Raw genomic sequence first — 27,164 nt, 5'->3', positions numbered from 1 at the left:
AATAAAGTCCATAAATAAGATTGTTGGATACAAGTGAAGGAGGATCAACTTATATTGTACCACGTATTCCGTAATCTTCCCCGGAGAAATTCATTCTTTGAATCCAACCATATTAATAGCTTCATCGTTTAACAGCCTCCAAAAGCATTACTCGTATACAAGGGTTTGTGCAGCCAAACTCATTTCCCTTCATATATTCAGTATAACCAGGACAGACAAGCGGTAACCCACGTACTTTGTCCCACGTAGAATCTGTATTTATTCTGAGCGGAAACGCCCAGCGTTGTGTGTAAGTGGTCATGAGGAATAACATAGATTCTATATTTTTATTACCGTTACCGCTCTTCTGTGTAAATTGCCTTTAAGCTTAGTTCCCACTAGGACGTAACGCAAGGACGTAAGCGCAACGCATCCCACTAGGACGTAACGCAAGGACGTAGGCGCAACGCAAACAAGTTGACCAATCACAAGCGACAGTCCGATAAATCCATCGCTTATAATTGGTCAAATCACTTACGTTGCGTTACGTCGTTGTGTTGCGTCTCTAGTGGGAACAAAGCATGAATGTAATTTTACTATTCCCTGGTATAATTTGTAGGCCTACTTGATCTGTGCAAATAGAGAAGTAGCCCCACTTATATTACACCGCGTATTATACCTACAAAAACATAATTTACCAACTCGAGAATTAATCGTACGAAGTGGCGTATTTGCGTAGGTCCGACCGAATGTTAAATTTGAATTGTTGTTTTTGTATAACGGTGCGAGTAGTATCCGGATGAAGTAATACTGGTAATCTCGTAACAATGTTTTCCGCCTGTTAACCTTTCAATTGGCATTCAATTATTAATTAGAGATTAATTTTTAGTTTGATAAATAGATATCTTGAATCACTGTTCACTATTGACGGGCGTGTATAATGCGTCTAGTTAGAAAAACATGGATTAAGGTGCATTCACACTTGTTCGGTTTAACGAAAAGAGAAGAAGGCTCCGAAATTCATTTTTTTTTGTTGGATTTTATTATTTAACAAAACATCTTCCGTTTCGTAATGCGGAAGTCTTTTATTCAAGAAATGACAATTTGGCACACTTTGGCAAGATTGAGAATTCTGTATTTTAATTGTTGCTCCTTGGTACGTTGAGGCGATTACGAATGCCGAAAGTTCCCACTCACGACATGATTGGTCGTCTGAATTGTGGCGCGTCACGTAATGCGTTGCGTCCTTATGAGAACCAAGATTAAACTTAAAGAGTGTGTCAAAGTTTAGAGTGTGTCGAACAGTGGCGTAACGGCTATGAGCGCTCACTGGCTAAATCCAAGAGGGCATGAGCTTATCGGGGCCCCCAAGCAGTTCCCATGTATTGAAATATGTCAAAAAAAGGCTTTAAAAAAAACCCCGAAGCCTTCAGCATTGGCCGGGCAACTTAGGGTTCCTAAGCCATGGGCTTCAGGCCTTTGCGTTACGCCACTGGTGTCGAAGGGCTAGTAATGGTAGGCGTAGTTCTCAATATGTAGGTTTAAGAAACAGAAAGAGGTCCGGTACAAAAGTACATATGCTACCCATTCCAATTGCAAGGAGAATATAGGACGTTGACCCTGTATGGAAAGAGACCTCTGGTCCTTACCGAAGACATATTTGCGTGTAAAACTTAACACTGGTTAGCTTTATAATTTTTTGTTTCGTTTGTTGTAGAATAAACTCATACATCAGAACGATGAATTTGCTTAATGATGTAGAACGTTCTAGATTTAAATTGACGTCAAACGATAAAGTTGAATAAAAAAAAATACAATAACCGATATTCAACCGACTACGTCTATTGTGTTGTGCTGTTTACTTTTGCTGTTAAAACGCATGAAGACAAAAACCGGCTCAAAAATTAGCCCGAGGAATTTAAAATATTGTAAAATCAACATATCGCGTGTCGAGTCAAGGCATTGTTCTGGTTATATAAACAGGACTAGATAAAGTTTCCTTGATACCGGCGACTAGAGCTCCATTCACATTTGTTCCGTTTTACGGAACGAAAGACGGCGCCGTTATGTATCTAGCGTGTATATGCGTAGAATGTAATATTGAATTTATCACAAAGTTGGCTTTTTTTAAAGGAATAATGCATCCATGTTAAGATGAGAAACTTCAAGTAACAAGAGTCAAAATACCAATTTACAGTTACACGACAAGGATAAAACTTGTGTCGACGTGGATGTGCTCAAATATGGTAGATATGCCCAAATATGGTAGTGATATGACATCATCATGTCCATATATGGACACATCACATTTTTTTTGTCACAAAGTTTGATAGTGTAGTCCGCCTTGTCTACACTATCGAACTTTTTGATAAGACTTTGTTGTCAAGCTATTTTGATCGTGTAGACAGAGCTTTACATATACGAATACGCGTACACTACGCGTAAGATATTTAACGGTAAAGTTAAAGCTTATCCAGACATGAAAACAAATGATTCCATACAAATCTTTTAATATTAGATCAAGCAAATGTTTGATGGGTAAAGAAAGGCAACGACGGGGTCCTCCGCTAGGCTAATAAAATGTTTTAAGCATTCATTTATGTAAACAACCAGCACATGGAAATGTTTAGGGGGAAACCTTTTCATTTAACCGTGCCAAGAAATAATCAAAGATTCAATGTATAAGGCCTAGAGTTCATAAATTGTTTGTTAACGACTCTCTTGTTACGGAAATATATCGTTAGGCCCTCGATAAAAAGTTCAACCATCAACTTTGTATGTGTCTATTGACGTTGATAATCCAATAACTCTGTATAATCCAAACACTAACTTGTTCTAGGCCACTAACAAAACCACACAAACGTGAGAACATACCAACTGCCCTGGTCTTCACAAAGTTGTGTCGTCATCACTTTCGGTATTCAATTGTGGTTTGACAACTTATATACCAACTAGAATATGCCTACTGTAAAACGCTCAACGAATAATAAACAGCTTGGAGGTACACATATCGTAAATCAAACTTCATTGTGAGTGTTAAGTGTATTATTAAATTTTGTAAAACGGTGTCGTCCGATCAAGGTTACCTTATTACATTAGTTCTAGTGACGCAAAACGGAATAGATTTAAGAACTTGATAGTAGAGTGGCAAATTCCCTATTTGATAGGGGTTTCTCCGACCTCGTTTCCTATTATGTATAAAACAATAAATATAAAACACAGTGGTTGTGGTTTACAACACTACAAAATAGTATTATTCTACTTATGTTTTTTTTTATTCAGCAGGATGTTACAAAAAGTGCTTTTTTATATCAAGTGTTTACTATACAAAATGCTATTCCTTAATCATTGTTCGGAGTTATTACATCAGTCTACTTAATGCTTTAAAGTGTAGGCAACCGTACCAACTCGTACTAGTCCATAATCATCAGCTGCAAGTCTGAATAAAAAACACATGAACACTGACGTTATCCGCAGCCCCTGGTAGTAATGTATTGCGCGGGGAGCGTATTAAAAGAAACCCCGGGGACGGGATACATCACCTGACTTGAATTATAAGTATATATTTGATTTGTAAGAACGCCAAAAGTTAGTACGCGTCAGTGGATCGAATATGGAACGCCGAACGTGTCTCATAATACGATATTTGACACCATCTCTCAACTCAATTCCACCATAACATTTATGATGATTTATTTTTTCTTGACTCGGTAAAAAAACATCGTTGAAAAGTATAGAACCATTCAGACGCCTTCTTTTCCGATTAGGTACGTCTACGTGTACGGTATCTCTGCATGCTATACCAAAATAACGTGAATTCCATTCCTGATGCTGGAAGAAAGAAAAATATATAATGTCACAATCACCAAAAACATTCCTAGTTGTAAGTGTGATACTCCCTATTGCAGCTGAACGAAGCACTGCGTCTGAGTGCTGGTAGGTTAACCTGATACACATCCCCTAACCCACACCCACATTACTGCTGTAACATAAAACGGAACCAGAACCGTGACCAGAACTGGGTCTTGTACACCAGCCTGTTATTAAGTGCAAGCATTTATGTTATTTTACTGAATTATACCGTTATAGCCTACCTGTTGCCTACTCGTCATTGGTTGAAAGTTATGTTAGCTTGCTGGATTAGGCTGGCAAAACGGTTTGATATTTCATTGCACTGTTTCACGTGTCATCTTAAAAATCCATGTTTAGGTAGGCCAGGTGTAATTTCACTCTTCCCTTGGTAGGCATATGTTAGTAATACACACATACTTCTTGTTGTTCATCTGAAAGAACAAAAAGTTCCTGCATTAGAGTCGTTGTTTTGTATAATATGTACGGTGTACAAACATTGTTTGGTAAAAAATTACCGATGTATAAGCTATAATTCTCTCTATTATGTGTGAACGTCGTAACTTATGGTAATATTTATTTGATAAAAAGTAGGCCTACATACTAGATCAGGACCACGATATGTGATGAGCTCAAACCACAACTAGGCCCTATCAACCACAAAGTTAGTAAAAACTATTTAAAAATAATGATTGAATCAAACGTGGCTGTGTGTGGAGCTAGGTTTTCAAAAAATGATTTTATTGTCAAATTAACATATTTGTATTGCTTTAATATGCATACTACGGGTAGGGGAAGTATCATAACAATATCATCGATCGAAATATCCCGCACGTGTATTTATTTCATACGCATCCAACAGCGAGTACAAATTCGCCGATTACAGGATGGATACACTATTTTATACTCCCTAAGTGTCATTTGAGGATTAGGGAGTGGAGTTGAAAGAGTCGTGAGTTAAAAAAACTACAGTAGGTCAGGATTGAACCACGGATCTTGGGATTGGAAGACAAGCACGTTAACCACCAATATACAACTCCACTACATTATTAGTAAGCAAGTATTATCATGAAATACAGTAGCATGCACTGATCGCATTTTGTTATGAATTAAAAACAGACTATACTATGACGTAATTACTATGTGAACAGAACCATCTGTGAAACAACTAGAATTGATCATTCATGTCATGTTGAGTAAATAAGCAATGTATTCTCGGATACGTGCAATGACTTGCTTTTATTTACCAGACCAACGTATAGTTAGATCTATGATATGGCTTACTCGATAATTGATCCTTGAATCGATGTCAAACGTAGAAGTAGCTATTGTCAACGCGCTGTGTGACGCTCGCTCTTTGAGAATTAATTAATCGGGAATGACGTCACATATTTTAATAACGCACTAACGGTGATGTTGTTTTCTCGGTCTCCAATTGTAAATTATTAACAATTCGAATTATCGTATTTATATTATAATATTGTTGTTATACTGCTGTTTGAACCTAACTACTGTTTTGCTTGATGTTGCGTTTATTAAATTGTTTAAGATTGTGTCCGCAATGGTGCGTATTGTGATCATGTGACAACAGACTTATCTTATAGACATATATCAGTACTACTTTTTTGTAAACACTGTAAATTTTTGTTTGTATGTTTGTGCAGGGAGATGTAAAATATATAAAATTTACATCTCTCTGGTTTGTGCATATGATTCAGATTAAAATGTTCATGAGCTGAGAGTTCGTCTTTTGTCAGTAATCGTGAATTCGGTGTGCTCAAACAATTAAATAACTCCTTGCTTGAATTACCAATTGACATCATCATAATATCTATTTGCCAAGGCCTAAGTAATAACTTTATAGAATTCATATCCACTGTATTACAACAAGTGATGAAGTGTAAACGTAGCTGAAGTCAGAGGGGCAGAGGTGCACAATTTGAATGTAAACAATATGATTCTATTCCTCAGGTTACCTCGTTTCGTCACATTACCGGGTCATGTTGTGACGACACGAGCTGGAAAGCATGTGAACGTGTTTCCGAGAATTCGAGGCTTTTGGCAGAGTTATATTAGTAACCTTGACTACTGAGAGGAAAACCACTAGTAGACCTACATTTAATTTGAACAAGGTCACTGGGTCAAAACTCACATCACACACAAACGTAATTGATTTATACAATAGGCCATTTTCCAACAGGACAATAGAAATGTTCCGATTGTTTCTAACGTTGTACAGTAATTTAAACAATATACAAATTACATCGTATTTAGCATGGAGAAATATAACTTACTTCTCCATGTATTTAGTAATAATACATAATTTATGATTTTGATTAAAAATAAATCGGTATGTTCAGTATTTTACACATTGATGACGTCATGAGATAAATTAACGTCACTGGACAGAGATCCAACAGGAAACCGAGATCAAAACCGAACGAAAATATTATGAACCAGGTACCTTATGGTCAACCAGGACCAGAAGGTATACCGTACGGTCAACCAGGATCTGGAGGTATACCCTACGGTCAACCAGGACCTTTGCAACCAGGTGCCTTACGGTCATCCAGGACCTGGAGCAATCAGGTACCTTACGGTCAACCAGGACCTGGATGTATATCTTACGGTCAACCAGTACCTGGAGCAGCCAGGTGCCTTACGGTCAACAGGATATTTTGGTAAACGTCATAAAATGGACAGGATGGGCGATTTAACAGAATAAGATATTTGAACTTGACAGGATGTATTAGGAGGAATGAACGAAAACAATGCAATTTTTCCTCCAGCATGGACCAGGCGTTGTACTTAAGGACCATTTGTATAGGCTATAGCATCAACATTGATTAAGTATCAGTGCAAGAAGCTCCATATAATGATAGTAAACAGACCAAAGAAAAGATATCATGCGCTATAGACCGACGTGACCGTAGGCTATCAACTATTCATTCGTTCACATTTTTATTTCGGGATATCATAATACTTACAACATCCAAAGCAAATGAATAAGATAATAATTACACAAAAAAGAACAAAATTAAGAAGACATCGTATAGAAAAATGTATACATTAACTCACAAATACCGACTCTTAGTGTTAATTAAGAATTCCACTATATTAACATTTATATATTTTTTCTTCTTCTTTTTCGATGGTAGTTAAAAATGGATTTATATCAACTGCAGAAACAGAACAAGGGCATTCAAATAGAAACACGACGCGAGAATATGACATCAATTTATACGTTCAATTGCAATACTCTTGTGTCATGATCAATATTAATTATTCATAAGCAGATCTACGTCATCACCGTCAATGCATTGTTCTATTTTTAGCAATACTGGTTAGATTTATTACGTATCACAGTGGGAATAATGTTAGCAATAGATTACAAGCCATTACCGCCAGAATAACACACGATATTATTGAGCACAATATCGTAATGTAACATTTTGTGTAATGGACCAATAATTTGTATTTTTATAATGTAGTAAAATAACACGAATGGTTGGGAATAGCTTTCTAAGTTTATCAGCAAATATCTGGTTCGATTCAATAATTTAATGGAACGAAAATATATTTTCTATAAAAATAAACTAAAAATACTATTATGATTGTGAATACGAAAATTGGTGGTATACGTATGCTAATAGGCCTCAAGTATTACTTAAATGCTTATAAGAAACAATTTTATGCACACGGTATGGATCTACCAGTTTTTCATCAGTGTAGCCTAGGCCTAAATCTAAATGAATGGAAATAAGCTAAAAAGGTATAATCCCCTAACTCGTCTAGGTTCTTTAAAGTGACCACGAGTTATACATGGGTATACACATGAACCTAACGGTTTATAGTCTATAGTCCTTGTCCGAGAAGACTTGTTCCACCACCAGAACTAGAAGCGAGTCGGCCTCGAACCTTTGCCATACGGACGGTAAACATAAATGGAGCCCCTGCCTTAACCGCTCGCCCATTTGACTCGTAACAGTAGGCCTATCAGGCCTACCATGGGCTATAAGCTTAACCTTAGCCCTAAAACTGGACAGATAATGCGCATAATGTGGAGATACATTTACAGAGAATCTATGAATAGGTGGCTCAACAAAGATAATCTAATTTCAGACCTACTGTACTACATTTTTACTATTTTTGAGCCCGCATCCACCTTCCTCCTTTCAAAACCCTCCACCACTGTGATACTTACTAGATAGGCGTGCCATGGCCGTATCGTTTGAAAACCACCACCATCATCATCGTCTAAATGATGCAAACGGATGATAATAAACATTGACGTACACAAAACCGAAACCACAAAATACTGAAGTATCTCACTGAATATGGTAGAACCGGAACATCCTGTTTCACAGGCCAGTCAAATCTCGAACGCTAAATCCATTGGTAAAAATTGTGAGTTATATACACACAAACATGGAGATCGGGTAGGCCAAAAGGTAAGACTGTTCAGGTTATAGTTTGTCGGGAAATAAACATTCTAAACAACGACATGTATTATTTGTTTTTTAAACCTTGTTTTTCCTAACTACCACAAACATTTACAACAACCCATTCTCCTCCTCCTCGTTCAGGTGTTATAAATAAATACGGGAACATTCAGTTGTAAATCCATAAAGGCAATAACATTGTGTTGACAATTATTAAATGTTATTTAGAACACAAATGGGTACTAAAACAGAACTAGTACTAGGATAATGAACATTATTACTAAAATAATTGAATAACTGTTTTCTACATTTTATGATATTTTTTACTACTGCCATGTTTTAACCTTTTTATGTAATTGTTGTATTTGTTGTTTTTGTATTATACCTCTTGGTGTCGTACTGTTTGTATTTTATCGTACTGTTTGTATTTTATCATACTGTTAATGTTTTATATACGTGACAAGCAAGACAATTTTCAAGCAAGACAATTTTCAAGCAAGACAATTTTCAAGCCAGAGTGCTTGACGGAATAAAATAATTAAATTGAATTGAATAAAACTTTGTGTGTTAGGGCCTAAAGTTAATTTTAATGAGGATTGTTTTTTAAAGTCTAAATTATAAAAAAGTAGGAGTATGGATGGGGTACCCGAGCACGTTACATGCTATGATGTAGTACCAACGTATTTTAGCTGGTATATGTTTTTAATTTGTTTGCGTTTTTTATGTTCGTCAAATTTTAAATTGAAACGAATGTTTCAATCATCTCTTTTCAGGACATCCTAATGCACGGTTTGAAACATCTGATTAGTAGGCCTACAATGGAGCAACAATATAATAAACATTATTGAATAAATATAACAATAAATGTAAAATGTTTCTACATTTCTGCAATTTTATTTTTTGATGTCATATCACTCATATTTAAGCATATCACTACCATATTTGAGCACATCACCACCATATTTGGGCATATTACTACCATATTTGGGCACATCACACTTTTTTGTCAAACTAGTTTGATAGTGTAGACAGAGCTTAATAGATTGTGGCACATGTGACATTGTATCACAGAATGTTCCTATATGGTCCTGTAAGATTTACTCTATTTTGTCTGGAATGAGTTTCAATCAGGTTTTCGACAACCGATGCGTTTTCACGTATACAAACTAAAGCAATTTCTATATACGATATAATATATATTTATAATAATAATAACACTTATCAAGTTTACTTAATAATGTTCAACTAGCCTAAATACTGTATGCTTACAGTTTTAGTATACAAAAGTTAATTCGATACAAGACTTATTTCGATATAATACAGGTCATAATGATTGGAGGGTTTATACGCGTAAAGGAAATGCATCGTGCGTCTAACCAGCCAAAGCTCTACTTGAGGAAGCTCTGGTAATTTCCTACGAATGACTCCACAGTATAAAAAAACACAAGCCACTATAAACAGCATTTGGATTGCAACAACGGCGAAATATTACAAATAATGTTTTCAATGCAAATGATTAAATCGTTTTCTATTCGTGTACATAGCTTGGTTTGCTTTCAGCTATTTAGCTGGAATGACATCAAGCGAGTACGTCTGACGATGCTCCTTACACAGGCTACATGAACCGATGACGTGAACACTGCGTTTGCTAATCAATTCACTGCTCTCAGCTTGGATATGCTGTTTTAAAATTAGAATATCAACGACTACGAGTATCTTATTATGTTAAATACAACGCAGCTGATTACAGAGCCATCGTTGCTATTATTAGCATCTACAACTACTGGTCGGAATTAATGTATATTGCCGTCATTTTCGTCATCAGTTACCTGGTGTAGATGAGCGCAAGCCTGTAGCGGCTTAACGTTATTGTATAGAACACTAACTGCACTATATTGATATCGTTATTAATCAAAGTATGATGGGCGCGAAAGGCTATGTGACGAAAGCTATCAATGAATATTAATTGAGTTAATGCTAAAAATAGATTCAACTCTCAATCTTTATAGTATTTCTTCGAATACGCGGACGAACAAATACATTCTCTCGATGACGACATTGGTGAATACATTTAATTTCCATCATGTAAATTTACAACATTATTACGTATCTAGTACTTGAAGGGCCAATCTCGTTAAATAATGTACAAGTCGATTTAAAAAAAGGCATCAATGACATGTACCGAGAAATGATTTTGCGCCATCACTGAATAATACAGGGATACTTGCACACTTAGAACGGGGTATACAGGTAACCGAAGTTTATGACTAGATGATTCCTTTACACACAATGTCCATCTCCAGTACGTCAATATATGCATGCACTGGTCTACAACATAGTTTCACAGGACATTACCAGTACAATAAGCAACAAATCATCGCTGGTGGTGTAACAAAACCTAATAAAATATATTTCTTTTTATCCTCAAGCTCTTTTAGCAGTTGAGCCACAGGGAGGGTACGGGGCGCCACGGACACGAATATAATATTATGGATATATTCTACCATGGGGAATTGCTCTAGGGTAGATTTAGGGGTATAATAATGTTAGTCATACTACTTACTGTACAACGTACAATGAATGATAATACTACAAATACACAATTTATTCGATACAGTTTGTGTAACGATTGTTATTTTTGTAAAATTATACTACCTGTTATTCATACAGTAGCAGCTTTTTATATTGGTTATTATTTCCGCTATAGGCCTATGTCACTGATGGAAAACTCTCATATTTAGGGAAAGGGTCATTTGTTTCGAAACGGGTATGCTAGAAACTTCCCACCCGGGGTGAACCTTCTGGCGTGTCTCCTTCTATTGTATGTTCTTACTACTGTGCCATGGCCGTCCAACCTTCATAATACCCTAGCCCCTCCTGGATGGTGAACTTTATATACTTGGCGTACCTCCTGTATACAAGTTATATTACCGCGAAAAAAAGAAAAAGCGCACTTTATAATATTTGTACCTCCCTCCTCTAGTCTGGGTTCCAGACGGAGTTTTTACTTAATATTAGTTAAAAGATAAATATTTTGGCACATATGGCGTTTCATACGTATACTACTTTATCTTATTTCAGGCCCGATTTCAGGTTCAGACAAACATCGAAATAACTATACAGACTTGGGTCAAGTCTACTCCCTCCTAGTGTATACAAGTTATATACCCCGACTGTCGTACAAAACAGGAACTTTATACTTGACGTAGGCCTACCTCCTGTATACAAGTTATATTATCGCGACCGACGTACAATACTTGGCGTACCTCCTCCTGTATAAAAGTTATAATACCGCGACCGTCGTACAAAACAAGTGCACTTTATACGTAGACCATGCCTGTGGGATCGTCTGATAATCACTATATTATAGTATCGTATTAATGTCGGTTTGCTCAAAGGCTAATACATACTACACAAAAAGAACATGGTAATACTAATAATGTAGGTAGTACATGTGTATAATACTTTAAGTTAAAAAAAGTTCTCTTGCCTGTGGGTATCTTTTGTGTTGCTCAACAACTGAAAGGCCTGGAATGCTGTTTGTCGTGTGTACTTAGCGCCAAAGCAAACATTATGTTGATAGTGGTTTATCTCCTATTTTGATTTCCAAATAAAAAGGTCGCACGGGAGCTAAAAATAAAAAAAGTTTAAATGTTTACATACGCCCTTTTGTTTATTCATAAATACGGCATAGAGATTATACGCTACAATTATGAATTTTGGCTGAATCTGTACCCACTCAGGTTAATTATAAACCTCTTTGAGTTAAGATCTATATATAATCAAAGCGTACAGTATAAAATTAATAAGCGTTGGTAAATTTCTCCATGGTATAAGTAAAGCAGTTCAACATTTTTAAGGAGCGCCTGTACGATCCTTAACGACCTCTATGGATAGGAGAGCAACTATTTAAAATCAGTACGGAAAGTTACCAAAAAGGGGATTTCCCTGCCTGCTTTCAATCGCGAATTTACTTCCATTACCTCAGTGTATGTAATGCGGTGTCAGAAAAATGCCTCCTCTAAAGGACTGGTTACGGTACATTACAAGACATTGGTATAACGCACCTGACTGACTATCGTACATTTCAAATAAGAATTTAAATAAAAACAAATATATTACTTTAATCGAACAATTTAATTTTTATACTGAAGTTATACTGATATCATATGCATAGGCTTACATTAAGATTTATAATAAAATTGATACTTAGATTTTGTAATTGTTTTTCTTGTTTATAACTTATATAATTCGTAATGTTGTATATATTTTCTTAATTTGTTGAATTGTTCAACATCAATTTGTATATCAATAAAGTTTTTATCTATCTATTACAATTTATAAAGTCCTGGTACGATTTCAAAACAAACCTCCTATTTTATAGTAAATGGTAAAGGTCTTGAAAGAAGTTTGTATACAGGGTAATTTTAAACACAAACCCGTCGGAAGTATTCAACTAATTTATTCTTAAATGTAAATTACAACCGGTAGCTTTACACCTCCCATTTATGCTAATTTAATTGTCCTTCAATTCGTTTATGCTAACTTGAGGATGTTGGATTTTACAACCGAGTACAGCCGAGTAGACTTCGGGCAAATCTCAAGCCAAGTTTTGCCCAAATATGGTGATTTCCGTAAACGTAAGCACGTTCGTACTCTCGGATTACCGACAGCCTTGTTTACACACTAGGCGTGCCAGACAATGACGTAGTTTAATGTATGTGATGTTTGTCGGAAGTTATTATCATTCAGCCTTCTGATTGGATAAAATTCCGGACGTGCCTGCTACTGTACTTCTAAATGGGGAAGATTACATTACCTGAAGTATAGCTAGTCTAAACGTGTACGGCACACTAAAAACTATTAATATTTTATTTGGAGACATTTTTTAACATTTCAAAACTGTAAAATAAATGAAATAAACAAACATTCATAAATACTTTTCATTTAAATATTACGTTTTAAATATTTAAATAAGTGTGCTGTAGCAACAACAATTTATATTCACCTATAGTCAAAATGGTCTCGTCGTAGTATTTTCTTTGTGATTCGTCTAAAGCCATTGACGTCAATGCAAATTTGATTGACGTCACGATTTGCCAAATAAGGACATTCTATTTGTCAATGAAAGAACGAACGTAAAATACTTTTAATAAAAATATCGACGAGAGCCGAAAAAGACCAGTCGGTATTCGGTAGAGCTCGGGTTAGTAAGATCGGAAACAATCGTAGCAAACAGAAAAACTACTTACAAATCTAGACTTATGTGTTTATTTTCTACGAAATAATTAATTTTGGAGGACGAAAGCCTGCCCACCTTCTTCTAAACTACCCACGTATGACTTGGAGAGATACAACCACAATAGAAGCAATGAGGAAAGATAGTGAAGCTTTCGGACAGTTATCATCAGTTGACTATTACCTGTCGGTGCAACAGAACCAAGGAGAATATCTACCGGTTCCAAAGTTTTTAACAATAACAGCCGAGGACATAAATACACTAGCTACCTCTATGGCCCAAGCGTCGGACTTATTTCCACAAGACTCGGTCGACTTGCATTCACTGACTTGTAAGTACATTTTTACATTATTATTTTTTTTATGGATTTATTTTGGGATAGACTAGGAACATAATATAATTGTACTACTGCATGATGTCCTATATTGGTATACCCCACGATCATGCACAGGATTCTAGCTGATGTGACTTGTGCGTAAGCTATAAGCCAGTCGATACTAAGTTACGGGCAGTAGCGATTAAGCCTAGCTGAGCTAGACTAGTAGTAGCTGTATGAGTCTTTCAATAGCAAGATTATTCGAGTAATAATGAGAAATTATTTCCTTGCTTACTTTAAATGTATTGCTTGGATACTATTTATCTCTATAACATACCTGAACTATAAATTCCAACTCGATATAATCCATGAATTTAATAGGTTTTAAGCACCGATTCGCTTTTCAACCACTAGCTGAGCGAGTTAGTTTCTACTCAACGTCTGTACTTCCGTATTGACCAGAATGCGTTTCATAAAATTTGTACCAATAGAGGGCGATATTTAGAATTTCACAAATTTATTCCTAATTTTGCCACGTCGTTTCTACGTGAATGGGTACCCCCAAAAACCACGGTTTAAATAATTCAATTCAAAGTGACTTACAACCAATCCATTCAGTTGACTTGATTAATTGATACTTCCAAAATTCTGTTCCAATTGTACATAATAATAATTCAGATGCCGATAGGCGGGGATGCTTCACTGCCCACGCAAGCTTAATACTATTCTTAACAACGCTGTCCAAGTTCAATTGTCATTATAGTGTTCAGACTTTATCGGATGCGTTACATTGATTCGCCCACATGTTAACTATATAGAGAACAAAATGGAATACATGAGACAACAGGGTTCCCCGTCTGCTAAGAGTATGTACATTTCTAATACATTGATCACATGGTAATATGTTGTGCTTTTATTATTGAATTTTTTATTTATTGTTTGCTTTTATTATATCTTACAGCGCTCGACACCGATTTTGATTTCAAACCACAAGTGTCGATAGCCGAATGTTATGTACCTGATCATAACATGAATAGTCAACCACCGTCCATGTCGGATGCAACTTCACCTATTCAATACACAGGAATAATAGCGACAGCACCCATTACTTCAGCATCAGAAGATACACTCTCAAACTGGATCCCAGGAACAAATACGCTTACACCAACAGCGATCGGCAGCATCATTACAAGTTCGAATAGCTTGATCAATGAACAGGACGGAGCTAGCATTCATGTCAGTATGCCAGATACTCATACAGTAAACGTCAGTCCATCGCATTCATCATCATACGGCGTCCAATCACCGCAAGGCCTGCAAGACATACCATTTACATCACCTTACCAAGAAAACACAGCAAATTTTGATAGCTTCGAGCACATCACGTTCCCAACGAGTGTAGCGCAGGTCGCCACAAGTTGTGAGAATATCTACCCCACTACTGTACACAGTGATATGAAATACAGCTGGACCCAACAACCCACAGTAGAGAACATTCAGTTTTTAAATCAGTCCATGCCACAACAATCCAACCAACTGTGCAAACAACAAATTGACGTACATCAATCGAGTACCCACCATCATAGCAACTTATCACCAAGAACAATCAACGAAATGACCCTACAACAACACCCTATGCATTCGAGTTCTGTACCATCTTCAGACCTCATCGCCGCCACACGCAATGTCTATAAAAATTGCCCGGCACCTGGAAAAATGACCATGCCGAAGCCCCGCAAGTATCCTAACAGACCGTGTAAGACACCACCACATGAACGCCCATATCCATGCCCTATGGAAGGCTGTGATCGTCGATTTTCACGAAGCGACGAATTGACGAGACATATTCGAATTCACACCGGTCAAAAACCATTCCAGTGTCGAATCTGCATGCGCAACTTCAGTAGAAGCGATCACTTGACAACCCACATTCGCACACATACTGGAGAAAAGCCATTTTCATGCGAAACTTGCGGAAGAAAATTCGCCCGTAGTGACGAACGAAAACGACACAGCAAAATTCACCTTCGCCAGAAAGTGAAGAAGGAAAGTGAAATGATGAAGTCAGCCTCAACATCTTCATGCAGTTACCAACAACATATCTCATCTGCTGTAACAACATCATCTTAAATACTGGGATATTATATAGCCTACAAGAAATCGAAACAGCTGTTTTTATTGTGTGTAATATTTGGAAATATACTGCTTTACAGTGTTATCGTGTCAATTATTATCGAAATGAAATTATGTCTTTTTGCTATTTGTTTCCAAGTGAATACATTTGTAATGGAATTCCACTTGTGTTGGACTATGCTTAGCCTTCTTAATTGAATGGTCTAAACAATATTCGGTATATTGATATATACCAGCGGACTATGAAGCCTTTCAATTAGGCTTGTATTTTTGACTATATACCTAGAATTATCTAGGCATCCTACTATACGTAGGAAGCTACATGAGCGCCATGCCGGTGACTCGGTAGAAAGGACTTAGACAATGGCAATCGCCTTGTCAAATAAGCATACGAATACATTTTTTAAAAGCTGCAATAATTGCAACTGAAGCTTATTTTTGGTAGAAAATTATTATATTAGAGGTATCTTTGCTAACTGTCTTCTTCTCCTATCACACGCTGCATCCTTTAATAATTGATTTCTTTTCATTTTCTAACCCTTTCTTAGCGCTAAGAGCATCGACCGAATCATGGCGATATACGGGGGTTTGTTTTCTAAAGCTAAAATCCTATCCATACGTCTGTGTGGGCAGGTCCTACTTAACATAACAGTATTCAACTGTTTCTATACTTGTTTTGATGTTTTTGGCCATCATTCTAAATATTTTTAATACAAGAAATGTTTTTACAATAATAAGATATATATTATATATATACAAACAGAACATTCATCATTTGATATGTTGAATATAATTATATGAACTTTTTCTAACTGAAATAAACTGTAATAAAACAAATAACTATAATTTATTGATATAATTTTTAGTAATTTATACATGTCGTTGTTTTTCATATGCTATGACTTTGTTAAGAACCCATATTTAATTTGGATGTTAAAAATACAAAATACCATTTCTGTATTTCAAATAAATTATTATAATGATTCGTGAATTTGATATAATATAGAAATTTAAAGAAGTTATGATGGGTAAATAGATAAGCTATTATATAAACAATATAACAAGATCATATGTGAAGATACAATGGTTTAAAACTAAAATCATTGGAATGTATTGGCCAAGATCCTCGTGTGGATTTACCTAAGTTATTTATACACTTTTATTCTTAAAAAAAAAACAGTTTAATAGACTGTTTCAGTTTATTGTAATCAGAGTGGTGGTAGGGAAAAGCTCGAATGGGCTAGCCCGTAACTATCTCTATCTAGTCGTTTAGTGTCGCACTTGTGTAGGCCTAAACCATCTCCTTGTCGCTACCTTTTGCATAAGGAAGCCATGTTTCAAGGAGGCTAGAAAATTGCTGCTTTTATCTATAAATCATGTCGGTGCATTCGGCTTGAGAATAAAAAATATTTTAAAATATAATTTATGATGTTTCAATTGTATTATTTTAATATTTCGTTGTGTTTGAAAATGGTGTGGTGATGATATGAAAGACCAGTATGCAAACAGAGAAAAGAGTACATTATACCAGTCTCTAGCAGCTTAGCGGGCTATAGGCCTACACATTACGAATAACTTATTTACTATGCATGGAGGGAAAGCATAACTGTTCTATCAGACGCATATTACACCCCAACTTGTAGATTTTATATAGGCTTAAATATATCTTCTTTACAACATGATTAGAAATCCATTGAGGGTTGGAATTTGATAAGCCGTAACATAATTTGTTGTGGGCTTTAATTTAAATTCACTGTCTTGCAGCCTCGATGGAAAAAGCCAGGGAGAATCCAGGAACAAAAACATAACATCTTATACTGCATAAGTTATGACTTAACCACCTTTTTATATAAAGCTTTACTCTATACATCAATAATTATAAGATACAATTAACCAGGCACGGCCGTTGTTTGAAAAAAAAAAGAAGAAGAAATCGTCACGTGTTATTTAAACAAGTCAACCATGTTATGTAAGGGATAATTATCATTATGCAATATTATTTATACGTTATAGTTGAAAATCCAGTCCAAAATAAATAGATTTAATATAATTCGCGGTGATATTTGTTTGTTAATTCGTTTACTGGCCCTTTGCCTACGTATTTTGCGTGGGACAATGTTACAAATATGACACAACGGTGTTAAAAAGTGTCTGTGAAACCGTGTGTAATTTATTTTATCGGTCCAATAGGATGTAGATGTATACTACACTTTATATGTCATGCTAATTAAACCAATTTTTAAAATCAGATGTAGGCATCTCAATGAAATACCTTTATTAATCAACCCACATGGTAAATACACTCAGTAGGCCTATACTCGATAATTTTTAGTTTAAAGGCTATTTCGGGAATGAAATTATATTATGCTTCATATCATAAGTGACGACACTCTTAGTGCTGCAATAAAATGATGATTTTTTTAAATTAAAATAAATATGATACTCAATAACAAAATGTTCCTTCTTTCGGGATAAGGGGGTGGAAATAGATTACGCCGACAGAGCATTTACTGTACACAAAATAGATGCAATAGTACTTAAAATGATTATTTATTAATTCTCGGAGAACGAAGAATACATTTTGAAATATTTTCTATTCAAGTCTTATTTAAGAAAGATATTGGATTAGTGAACTTATTTTCTGATTGGAAATTATGAAACTGGTCGTAGGACTTTATCATTTTAAAACAATTGATAGAAAGTGTTATTCATCTTCAATTTCATTGTGGTTATACTTTAAAAAATCTATTTTCTAATTTAATACAGAAAACAGGATATCACGTTTTATGTATAACTTGCCAAAAACCAAAGTCGGCAATAGGCCTATGTATAAATCAACATCTATGTAGTATCTATAAATATAGTAGGTTAGAAAGAAAATTCTAAGTTGAAACAAAACAAGGTATCATTCAAAAAAACATATCATTACGTTTAATGTCCGACGTAAACGCAACACGAAACGCGAATTTTGCGTTTACCGTCAATGAGGAATTTGATGTTGGGCTCGTGTCATGGGGAAATTAAACGCAATTTTGAATTTTGCGTTCACGATTAACATACAAACGCATAAACAATAACATAAGTCTCATCGAAATAATTAATATTAGTGATAATTACAAACAATTCATTTACAACATATTTAGATCATTATGTTCGGTTCAAACATAACAAATACACTGTGAACACCCACGTCTCTGTTATTAAAACCATGAGTATACTTATTTCATCTGCTACAGTAAATTGTATACATAACAAATATTATATAGGCCTAGTATTCTTGCAAGTGTGGAAGCGCGACACCCACACAGGCCCGGTGGTTACGGCCAATGGTGCTGTCCCAATGGACTCAAAACCAACGTTGAAAGTAGTGGACAAAAATTAGGCCTTCAAATGCAGCAGCCCCACGCACTATAATTTCCATTCATTTACCTCCACACAGATTACTTAGAAAAGCAGATAAACCTACACAGTTTGTCCTTTTAATATTACACACCTTTTCATTATCAGTAACGTCTTGCTTTCGTTACCATCTGGAATATTTTACTAAGGTAAGTCTTATTTTTGAGGCATTATATTTCTACGATATTGTCAAGTACAAAACAATTTCAACCCGATGTATAGTAGTAGGCCTACTAAAGATAAAGATAACGTTTCAAATTGTACTTTATAGGTTAAATAAATTTAAATAAATGTGCTTCATTATTTTAGGGACACCTTCGCGGTAAGTATTTTCGACAAAGTACATCGTGTGTCCTGATTTCTATGTGAAATGGATATATCTGTAATGATTCCAGTAATAATTATGTTCATGAGAATTCCTTCTTTTGGACAACCCTATTTTAGTTGACATCCCTATTAAGAGGACATTTTCTTGTCAACAAAATAAAGGGCCATTTAATACGACCTCTTTATATTCAGAACTACTTTATTTGGACAACCCTATTTTAGTTGACATCTCTATTAAGCGGACATTTTCTTGTCATAAAAATAAAGGGCCGTTTAATACGACCCCTTTATATTCAGGAGAACTCCTTCTTTTGGACAATCCTATTTTAGTTGACATCCCTATATAAGGGGACATTTTCTTGTCAACAAAATAAAGGGTCATTTAACACGACCCCTTTATGAAACACCCACATTTTAAGGGGACACTCGCTCATTTTTGGGACACTTCGGGTGTCCGCTTGATAGGGATTCTAATGTAGTGTAATCTGAAATTCAGCTTGATATAAAAGTCAGAGTTGGGTACAAGTCTATTGATACAAATTCTTATCTTTATTTCATTGTTTAGGATAAAATAGATAGTAAATTATGAGTGAAATATGTTTTCTTATTAGGCCAATTGATGTACAAATACGCGGTTGGCACATTACACTTAAAGATATATTGTCCCCCGAAATATTTTTGTTGTTGTTGAGTATGCCACTTTAATGAGAACAAAAATAGGCCTATGTGAAAACATTTAATTCAAAGCAAAAAATAGTAAAATTGTCAAAAAAATGATTTTTTAGTATACATAACTGTGTATTCTATTCCAAGGTTGCTTTCTCTATGGAAGTGAAAAACATCATTCAAATTGCAAAATGACCTATTCAAAGTTTGATTTTAAACATTTTTATTTCATGATGTTGGGAGACAATACATCTTTAAATTGAGTAAGTTATGAAAAAATAGGCAATTTTGCAGTTTTAATAAAGTTATTCACTTCAGAAAAAAAAAAAATATTATTTCACTTATAATAAGACAAACGAAATTGTCTGACAGACAATTTAAGTATTTTTTTCATTTTTTCAAGTAAATCTTTTTTTTTTCGATTCAATTTTCGGTCAATAATGGATAACTTTTACGTGACATTAAAATGGCATATTAAAGAAAAAAATTAAAATTTTTTTTTAGTTGACAATGTATCTTTTAACCAAAGAAAAAGGTTATGGCGGATTTAAAAACAAAATTGTACAATATTCCAGAGGAAATTTCAGGCCAGGACTATACAGAATAATTCAGCATTAATGCTTTGTTGGTAACGCTAATACGTAGTGGACGTAACGCAAATACGTAGTGGACATAACGCAAATACGTGGTGGACGTAACGCAAATAGGTTGTAGACACAACGCAATAGAATTGACCAATACCATGCAGCGACATTCCTAATCCATCGTTTGTGATCAAATCACCTGCGTTGCGCTTACATCCTTGTTTCTTATAGCGGGAACCAAGCTTTAAAGCTCAGGTACAGGCATGAATTTTAAATATAATATTTGGTTAATTGTACATAAATCAAATATTTGTAACAGAAATCGAGACGAAAAAACATGAACTTCCCTTAATATGGTCAAATACAAAATTTGGCAAAATTCTTCCATAAAAACCAGGAAGACTTTTTTTCAGTAGTTAGGTAGTTAACCTAATGTAATAACATGTCTGGTGACTCCCTAGATGGTGGAAAAAGATGGTGGATATACGGTGGATAATTTTTGCTATAGCATGAAAATAAAAATCTGAAGTTGAATAAAAATATCAGAAATGTAATATTCAAGTTATATTACCTATATTTAGTCATCTGATAACATTTTTTACCACACCGTTTATTTTTCATAGCTTTTTAAAATGCCTCTCTATTTACAAAATTTGTGTACAAAAGAATAGAGATTTTACTGTGTAATTTGAACTATCCCCCCACTGATAAGAAAGTGCTTATTTTCAACAAGCTTGTGTAACACAAATAAAATCCCAAAAATTATGAAACATAGGGGAAACTATAGATCGATAATTATTGGAATGTATGATCAATATAAATTTTTTGCCCGCATCTGGCCTTTAATATACCGTACCGTATAAAAAGTGATGTTATCATCAACGTATCATCGCTATCAATCGTTATCTATAAGAATCATTGTATCAATAATCGCCATCATCAATATCATCAAAATAATATTGTTTAACTGTCGTCGTTGAGATCACCAACATTAGGCCTATTACATTTTAAAGGCGAAACAATGCCTTTAACATGATCTACCTTTTAAAGTTATATTACGATTGTGATCTGTATTAAGTAATCTCTTTAAATGTTAAATTGGCGTAGATAAAATCAAACGTAAACCTTATATGTTAATTCCTATTAACTTTAAATTATGGTTTAACTAAACGTTTCATTTACATTTTTTTGTATATAATTTTAACCGTCTTACGTTTAGTGAGTTTTACGAAAGGCAACCAGACTGATCAATAACCACATAATTTTATATTAATTAACATTATTAAGTAAACTTGATAATATTATTATTATTAATATATATTATCGTATAAAAGTAGCTTTAGTTTGTATACGTGAAAACTCATCGGTTCTCGAAAACCTGATTGAAACTCATTATAGACAAAAATAGAGTAGAGTATTATAGGAACATTCTGTGATACAATGTCACATGTGCCACCTGTGTCAAACCGTAATCTATTAGTATAGCCTAACATATAGATACAATGTGATGCTGTATTACAGAATTTTATCTGATACTGGAAATGGTGTCATATGTATACAGAAAATCAGAGAATGTTGACTATCATAAAAAGGACCAAATGTATGTTGAGGAATGCATACATTCTTCCTGAAGTAAATACAGGTATCACATTAAGATTACTATTATTATTAAGTGAATTAATGTTCAATAATTATGTTTCATAAAACATGGCGATAATAAACCAGGATAGTAGGTCAATGGTTACCATTTTGTTTCAAAAACCGGATTGGAGAACAATATTTAGAAAGTATGAATTAAATAATAATAAAAAGATTTCACTTAATTTGGCAAGTTACGCAATGGACATTAAATAGAATACTTATAGGATAAACCTCTTTCACAATCGTTTTATTATAAGATATTTCAAAACCAATATACAATCCAGTCTGTGCATGCGTACGACAAATATTAATTAATACTGACAATAATATCACATCATGCTTCAAATGTCAATGTTTTAATTGTTATAAATATTGCTAATTGTTATTTTACCGTAAAGGACTAAAATACTATAATAGGACCCGTAATTATGTAGCAATAAACATCGGCAAGGGTTCGAGGCTCACTCGGTTCTGGTGGAAGAACGCGTCTTCTCGGATAAACCGAGGTCCGGTGTACTCAGATCACGTCTAGCTCACGTGCACTTTAAGAGCCTAGTACATCTTTCGAGACGAGTAGGGCGTTACCCCGGTGTACTAGTACATCACAACCACTGATCATAACTGGGACCTCTGGGAGACCAGTCTTTGACTGAAGAGGTTACCCAGTATAAATAAACAACGACATTGACAAAACCATTCTTTTTATCAATGGGATGCATCGACGGTAAAACAACTACTACTACTACACTACAAACCCGATCTGAAGACACCCCATTATTAGGGGACATTTTGGTGGGTCCAGAATGTGTTCCCTTGGTTTCTAAATTTGCAGACAGCTGTCTCTGCCGTTAATTTACAAATTCTGTCTTATATCATACACCAAAATAAAACAAATTATAATTTAACATTCAAATCTGTTCTTGGCTAAATCTAAAAAATTTGTCTCATGTAAATCATAATGTTATTTTTTGATTAGGTAAATTATTTTTATTGCACCTCTTGTTGATTTTGTTTCTCTGAGTGCAATGCCAGGGAAAGAATAAGCTTATTCGTCATAGTAGCTAATCTTGATAACTTAATAATATTTGCATTCTTAATTCGGACTGGAAAATACTTTAAATATTATAATAATTTACACTAACAATTATATTTATGTACTGTTTTTTTAAAGTTTATAAGATACCAATTTTAACAATAAAATCATGCGATTGCGCGTTCCTTGTTTGTACCTTGCGTGTACCTTGAGTGTACTTTGCGTGTACCTTGAGTGTACCTTGAGTGTACCTTGCGTGTACCTTGAGTGTACCTTGCGTGTACCGTGTGTGTACCTTGCGTGTACCTTGAGTGTACCTTGCGTGTACCGTGTGTGTACCTTGCGTGTACCTTGCGTGCACATTGCCAAAATCAAGAATTCTGTCAATTATGATATTGACTTGGTTGTCTTCACGATTATCTTATAACAACAATAATTAATGTGACTGCATCCCAGGAGACAAAATCATATTGTATTAAATCATTGTTAAGTTGTGGTTATTCAAATAACGCTACTTATATCATGAGTGAAACCACGAAAAGACGTCTGCGTCCGCGTACTAAATCCGTTTGTACGCGGGCGCGGTTAAATTGATGGGATTGGTGCTAACTGGCGGCAAACTATGACATTTTAAGACATCTAATATAAAGCTTTTACTTAAGTATAAAGATTAAGTTATAAATATCACATTGTCATTTAAATGTTAACTATTTGACAAGTATTTTTGTGCGAGTATGATCTTTTACACAAGCGTATATATAGATTGTTATAATACATTTTTCCAATCACTCATCTGTTTGTAGGTTTACCGTAGTAAAGCGCAAGAACTAAATGCAAAAGTTTTATTTATTAGTTCGTTATTGATTTCATAATTACAATTTTAATTTTTGTGATTGTAATAAATAATGGAGATTGATCAAATTTTAAAAACAAGTGCTTAGGCCTACTGATAAACACGCGTGGTCATTAACATTGTAAATTACGTAGGTAGTAGCTGAATCCTTCTGCCCCCGTCGCCGTTCAACAAAATCTCGTACAATTATCCAATATGTCTAATATATTACCTTGATTCGTGAATACCTTCTGAATTCCAGCCGTCTTGTATAAATAGAATAAACTTTAAATAAAAATGAAGTATCTAATTAATATCAACCCTTGTGACGGTAAACATATACTATATTTAAAACAACTGACGTAGTTTGCGCAAATGTAATAATTTATAATTTTTTTTTCTACAACAACAAATAGGAATTGTTAGTGTTAGTTAGGTATACTCACTAAGAGAAATAAAATTTTATTTTAGAAAGGATTATTATATTATTGTATTGGATGTATCTGCATGCATGATCATAAATATTTTATATTTAATTGATATGGTTTACTGCCTATATGCATACTGTAATGTGAATATAACTAAAATTAGGAATTGTTAGTGTTAGTTACTCACTGAGAGAAATACAATTTTATTTTAGAAAGGATTATTATATTATTGTATTGGATGTAATAGGGCCTATGCACGCATGTCTATAAATATTTTGTATTTAATTGATATTGTTTACTACCGATGCATACTGCAATGTGAATATTACATTTCCGTCAACTCATTGTTGGATAAAGTTGAAATGAAAATAGGTCTTCATTATTCCATTTTAGTCATTTTAATAATTTGACAGTTGACGAACATGGACGATATACTAATAATAATTGGGATTATTGAGACGAGAAAGAAGCATAGCCAATGACTAGCGAACGATAAAGCAAACGATAAAGCAAACGATAACGATAAATAAATAAACCTATAGAACGATTTGTTTTAAATGGAATGTGCAAACAAGGGAAAATAGGCCTAATGCATGTCTTTACTAAGTCTTTAATGAAACCAAAAGTAGATTAGATTTATGTATAGGCCTACACATTCTGCATTCGATAGGCCTACAACAAGTTCTTTTTGTAATAACCTTTCAACAGCATATAAATTTAACCATTATTTCAATCCTTTGTTTCGTTAGATTTTTTGCATGCCCTACCTCGTACTGAGTTAATGTTTCTCTCTCCAATTTCATCTTTTGACACAAAGGTAAAATGGTGGCCTGTTACAACCGCTAATGTAGAAAACGCCAGCTAATGTCGAAACAACCGTTAATGTAGAACAATCCACCGCTTATGTAGTAAAACCTCCAGCTTATGTAGAAACACCAACAGCTTATGTAGTAAATAAAAATCAACACCAGCTAATGTAGAAAGAGTCAACAGCTTATGTAGTAACGAAAATTGCCTCCCAGCTTATGTAGTTACTATCGCCAGCTAATGTAGAAAATGTTATATATTTTACAAAAATGTCTCATTCATGTGCAAATGCATCGATCTTTACTTAGCTATCAGTCTTTCCACCTCTCGTAAGCAACCAACTTTCTAAAATGACCACACATCGTAATAAGCTACCATCTCTGTTAAGGGACCGCTTCTCATAATCGACCACGTCTCGTAAGGGATCACCTCCTCTCATAAGGGACCGCTTCTCATAATCGACCACCTTTCGTAAGCGACCACACCTCTCGTAAATGACCACCTCTTTTAAGGGACCACGACCTCTTTCTCCCTATTAACGGACCGCTTCTCATAATCGACTATCTCCCGTCACAACGACCTCTGGTAAGTGACCACCTCTATTGAACGTCCACCGTTTCTATTAAGGGACCGCTTCTTATAATCGACCACTTCTCGTAAGTGATCACCGCCTCTCTCATAAGGAACCGCTTTTCATAATCGACCACCTCTCGTAAGCGACCACCTCTTTTAACGACCACACCTCTCGTAAGTGACCACTTCTTTTAAGGGACCACGACCTCTTTATCTCTATTAAATCTTCAATGATGAGAAGCGGTCCCTTAACAGAGACAGTGGTCGTTCAATAGAGGTGGTCACTTTCGAGAGGTCATTGTGATGGGAGATGGTCGAATATGAGAAGCAGTCTCTTAATAGAGGTGGTGGTCCTTTAAAATAGGTCGTCACTTACGAGAGGTGGGGTCGTTAAGAGAGGTGGTCCTTTAAAAGAGTCGTCACTGACGATTATGAGAAGCGGTCCTTTAATAGAGAGAAAGAGGTCGTGGTCCCATAAAAGAGGTGGTCACTTATGAGAGGTGTGGTCCTTAAGAAAGGTGGTCGTTTACGAGAGGTGGTCGATTATGAGAAGTGGTCCCTTATGAGAGGAGGTGATCCCTTACGAGACGTGGTCAATTATGAGAAGCGGTCCCTTAACAGAGATGGTTGCTTACGATGTGTGGTCGTCTTAGAAAGTTGGTTGCTTACGAGAGGTGGAAAGACTGATAGCTAAGTAAAGATCGATGCATTTGCACATGAATGAGACATTTTTGTAAAATATATAACATTTTCTACATTAGCTGGCGATAGTAACTACATAAGCTGGGAGGCAATTTTCGTTACTACATAAGCTGTTGACTGTTTCTACATTAGCTGGTGTTGATTTTTATTTACTACATAAGCTGTTGGTGTTTCTACATAAGCTGGAGGTTTTACTACATAAGCGGTTGGTTGT

General features: G+C 35.0%; 1 protein-coding gene and 1 long non-coding RNA gene across 2 annotated transcripts; one reads left to right on the top strand and one right to left on the bottom strand.

The window, feature by feature from the left end:
- Nucleotides 1–3,204: 3,204 nt before the first annotated feature.
- LOC140046891 (uncharacterized) lies at nt 3,205–14,258 on the bottom strand. The gene is made up of 4 exons (XR_011844878.1): nt 14,163–14,258; nt 11,761–11,900; nt 4,074–4,262; nt 3,205–3,810 (listed from the first exon to the last, which is right to left on the bottom strand). It is a non-coding gene; the product is annotated as an uncharacterized lncRNA (long non-coding RNA).
- LOC140046882 (uncharacterized) lies at nt 13,437–17,380 on the top strand. Its single transcript, XM_072091625.1, has 2 exons — nt 13,437–13,840; nt 14,787–17,380. Exons 1-2 carry the CDS (start codon nt 13,609–13,611, stop codon nt 15,953–15,955), a joined length of 1,401 nt encoding a protein of 466 aa, XP_071947726.1. The 5' UTR covers nt 13,437–13,608; the 3' UTR covers nt 15,956–17,380.
- The last annotated feature ends 9,784 nt before the right edge of the window (nt 17,381–27,164 follow it).

The sequence above is a fragment of the Antedon mediterranea genome, chromosome 4 (genome assembly GCF_964355755.1).
Source record: "Antedon mediterranea chromosome 4, ecAntMedi1.1, whole genome shotgun sequence".
In the NCBI taxonomy this organism is placed as follows: Eukaryota; Metazoa; Echinodermata; class Crinoidea; order Comatulida; family Antedonidae; genus Antedon; species Antedon mediterranea.
The sequence above is the reverse complement of the archived record's forward strand: the minus strand, read 5'-3'. Positions and strand labels throughout refer to the sequence as shown.

Excerpts from the sequence above, each read along its gene's own strand:
- LOC140046882 (XM_072091625.1), top strand. The coding sequence starts at position 13,609 with ATGACTTGGAGAGATACAACCACAATAGAAGCAATGAGGAAAGATAGT. Across the intron at positions 13,841-14,786 it reads CGACTTGCATTCACTGACTT|CGCTCGACACCGATTTTGAT; the intron begins GTAAGTACATTT and ends TATATCTTACAG.